Consider the following 3,472-nt stretch of genomic DNA (forward strand, 5'->3'; position numbering starts at 1 on the left):
TTAAAGGCGCCGCAACGGTATTCCACTCCGACTCCGCACCACAAACCCCGTCTGTCACTCACGCTGCCTCCGTGAGGACCGTGACTGACCCCTCCTATATACACATACGCTCGATCGCCGATCGATTGCTCAGTCTCCGCCGTCCAAATTCTTTCGATCCAGAGCGAGGTCGCCGGCGCCGGCCGTGGCCGGAGAAGAGACACGATGGAGGAGTTCGTGGTGCGGTGGGTGGCGAGCGGGTTCGCGGTGTGGTCGACGGCGTTCGTGGCGGCGCGGGCGCTGATGCCTCACCGCTCCTACGAGTTCTGCAACCGGGCCGTGTCGACGGCGCACGCCGTGACGGCGGTGTGCATGGCGTGCCTCTGCGTGGAGGACTGGTCCTGCCCCGTGTGCCCGCTCAACGCGCCGTCGACGCCGCGGCAGATGAGGGCGCTGGCCGTGACGCTGTCCTACATGATCTACGACGCCGCCTGCTGCCAGCTCAACGGCGACGTGCGGCTCGACAACACGCTGCACCACCTCGTCAGCATCGTCGGCATCGGCGCCGGCCTCGCCTACCAGAGGGTACGTACGTATAAGATAGAGATCGATCGCAATTGGTTGGCTGGTCGTTCTTAACTGCTGGGTGGATGCATGTCGGGTCGGCCGTGCTAATAATAGTGTGTTTAATTGAGTGCGCTGCAGTGCGGGACGGAGATGGTGGCGTGCATGGTGGTCACGGAGATCTCCAGCCCGCTGCTGCACCTCCGGGAGATGCTCAAGGAGCTCGGCGTCAAGGACACCGACCTCAACCTCCTCGTCGACGTACGTGTATATTACCTTCGGTCTTCTCTAGGCTGCTGTGCACTGTGATAGTATATATACTCCGTGTCCAACTGTTCTTGTCTCCATGTATGTCCAGATTCTGTTCGCGGTGACCTTCTCGGTGGCACGGATGGTCGGTGGGCCGTACCTCACCTACGTCACCCTCACGGCCGACTACCCGTTCCTCATCAAGGTATTTCTCTTCTCGCAACAACCGCTCCATCGCCACCAAATTAACTAAAACCTTCCGCGGTCCAGCTGCTTTCCTCTCAACACCGCCTCCTCTGCTTTACGCACCCCAACTGTTTTTTCATGCATCCATGCTTGTTCTTGGTCTTCTGTTTCGCAAGGCGATGGCTGCTGGTCTGCAACTGGTGAGCGCCTACTGGTTCTTGAGGATCCTCAGGATGGTCAGGTACAAGCTCGCCAAGAAGAGGCCGGCACCACCGGCCACGTCCAAGCTCGTCGACGGCAAGAGTAGTTAACTGATCGATGTATGCGTGTGCTATTCTCTCTAAGAGAGAGAAGATCATGTTGTAGTAGCGTATTGATTGTTTCACCTGCCAAGGATTAATTAATTTCTAAAAGGGATGCACGTACATACTGTGGCGATTCAATTTGATTGTTGTGCAGAAACAGTTTACGATATCAGTGTCACTGGTTGCTCCCCTGGCTGTCAACGAGCACTTCAGACTGTATGGCTTCTGTGCTTACACATGCTACATTGGAAGATCAATCTTGTTATAACTATTAACCTCATCAATTGATGGATGATTGCTAACCGCACAAAGTTGTTGTCACTTCATCAATGTAGAGGAAACAGCACCATGATGAGGCGATGGTACCTGCATTCATTTCGTCATGCAGGAGTGATAATCACCCCGTTCGAACTGAAATAGTTCTGACTGAATAAGGATAATTTACATATTCTATAATACGAAATCATTCTGATGATAAGTCTTCTAGCTCGATGATAAATTAAATTAACAAATTAAACATAAAAGAAGCAGAAATGCGGCTGCAAATATCCTATTCTTTCCCCTAAAGATCCACCGTAAAAATATGTCTGTATAGTTTGTTTATTTGGTATTAATGTACTACAATAAACTGATAATTTTATTAAAAAAAATGCATGGTCAAACTTTATTATTTTCACTTAGACTTAGTTTGTAGGTGCCGTGTTGTATTGTGTTGAACTTATTTTATATTTGTTGTGTGCAAATACACACAAAAGCAAGAATAATCGACTATTTTACGTACTTATATAGACAAAACTGCAACAAATCATATCGAAGAAAGTAGTAAAAAGTAGGTGAAAGAATCTACCGCGCAACGCTAGACACAACATTTTAACAAACAAAAAGTAATATAGGGCAGTTTTTTTTGACTTCCTGAACTGGCTTCTCCGAGAAACTGCCCTAGCCCAGCTTCCTAGAGAAGCCGTCACCTAAAATTGATTAGGCTAGCAAACTAGTTTGGCCTAAACTACTATGAAAACCTAGCTAAATCTGAGATGCGGCTTCTTCAGGAGCTAGGTTAGGACAGCTTCTAGGAAAAACCGGTCCTAAAAGTCGAAAAGAACGCAGCCATACTCGCCTTTAGAGCTACTCTAACAGTTACCAATCTTTCTGACCAGTTAAAACGCGTATCCGGTCTATTGATCTCTTGTTTTCCGGATCCATTTTGACTCGGGCAGAACAGAATCTGCAAACTGGCACGAAAACCCAGTTTGCGGATTCTGTTCTGCCTGAGTCCGAACAAAACCATAAAAGAAGTACCGAACCCAAATCGACACTTCGACAGATAGAAATTGACAGTTCGACAGTTCATCCAAATACACACACACATAAACCAAATTCACCCGGAATCCGCACCCAGAGGTACCAAATTCGACCAAATCCACACCTCTGCCTTCTATTTCGCGCGCGCACACACACAGCAACCGAATACGCACGCACAACCTTAGGCACCTCTTCTCATCTTCCTCGTGCATCCGGTCAACAAAGGGCCCGTCATCTGCTGCTCCTGCGCTTCCCCCTCAGCGTGGCGCCAAAGCCAATGAAGAGCTGCAACCGCATCGCGTTCAGGCCTGCGTCCGACTGGGGAACAACAACAGCAGCAGACAAGGGGCCCTCAGAGGACGGGGCGCGCGGAGGAGGAAGAGAACGGCGGGTGGCGCGAGCAGGGGCGGCGGCGTGCGCAGGGGAATGCGGGGCGGCAGGGCAGCAGCGAGCAGCAGCGGACGGTGGCCATGGAGGGGTCGGCGGCGGCCAAAGGAGGAAGATGCGGAAAGCGCGGGCTGAAATTTCAGCCGGCCATCTGTTTTCACGAGATGTTGGGTATTGACAAGTTCCGAACTCCTTCCCGAGTATATTGGGATTTTTCGCCCAGGAGATTGGATTTCCGAAAACATTTTTCGGATCAGCTTTCATATTCGGTATTTATTCGGGTCCGTTTTTTCCTCTAGAGTCCGTAAAGCGACGGTTATTACCCGCACAGGGGCTTATTCGTTCTTAGAATGAACGGACGGGGCAATGGGCACGGGAAAGTGGGGCGTAACGAGATACCACTTTTTTTCACAGCACAGTGAGATACCACTGTGTTCTATGGTCTGTGAAACAGCCTGAAAAGCTAAGTAAAAGAGAGATGAAAGCGAGTTGTCCGTCGG

At 50.4% G+C, this 3,472-nt stretch overlaps 1 protein-coding gene across 1 annotated transcript; it reads left to right on the forward strand.

The window, feature by feature from the left end:
- LOC100845171 (transmembrane protein 136) lies at window positions 1–1,540 on the forward strand. The gene is made up of 4 exons (XM_003565569.4): window positions 1–564; window positions 685–804; window positions 902–997; window positions 1,155–1,540. The coding sequence occupies exons 1-4, from the start codon at window positions 205–207 to the stop codon at window positions 1,287–1,289; spliced, it is 711 nt and encodes a 236-aa protein (XP_003565617.1). The 5' UTR covers window positions 1–204; the 3' UTR covers window positions 1,290–1,540.
- Window positions 1,541–3,472: the final 1,932 nt, after the last annotated feature.

This window comes from Brachypodium distachyon, chromosome 2, assembly GCF_000005505.3.
Source record: "Brachypodium distachyon strain Bd21 chromosome 2, Brachypodium_distachyon_v3.0, whole genome shotgun sequence".
Classification (NCBI taxonomy): Eukaryota; Viridiplantae; Streptophyta; class Magnoliopsida; order Poales; family Poaceae; genus Brachypodium; species Brachypodium distachyon.

Bases quoted from the DNA above. Each gene is read 5' to 3' on its own strand.
- LOC100845171 (XM_003565569.4), top strand. From the start codon at position 205: ATGGAGGAGTTCGTGGTGCGGTGGGTGGCGAGCGGGTTCGCGGTGTGG. The intron at 565-684 runs GTACGTACGTAT...AGTGCGCTGCAG, and splicing joins CCGGCCTCGCCTACCAGAGG to TGCGGGACGGAGATGGTGGC. The intron at 998-1,154 runs GTATTTCTCTTC...CTGTTTCGCAAG, and splicing joins ACTACCCGTTCCTCATCAAG to GCGATGGCTGCTGGTCTGCA.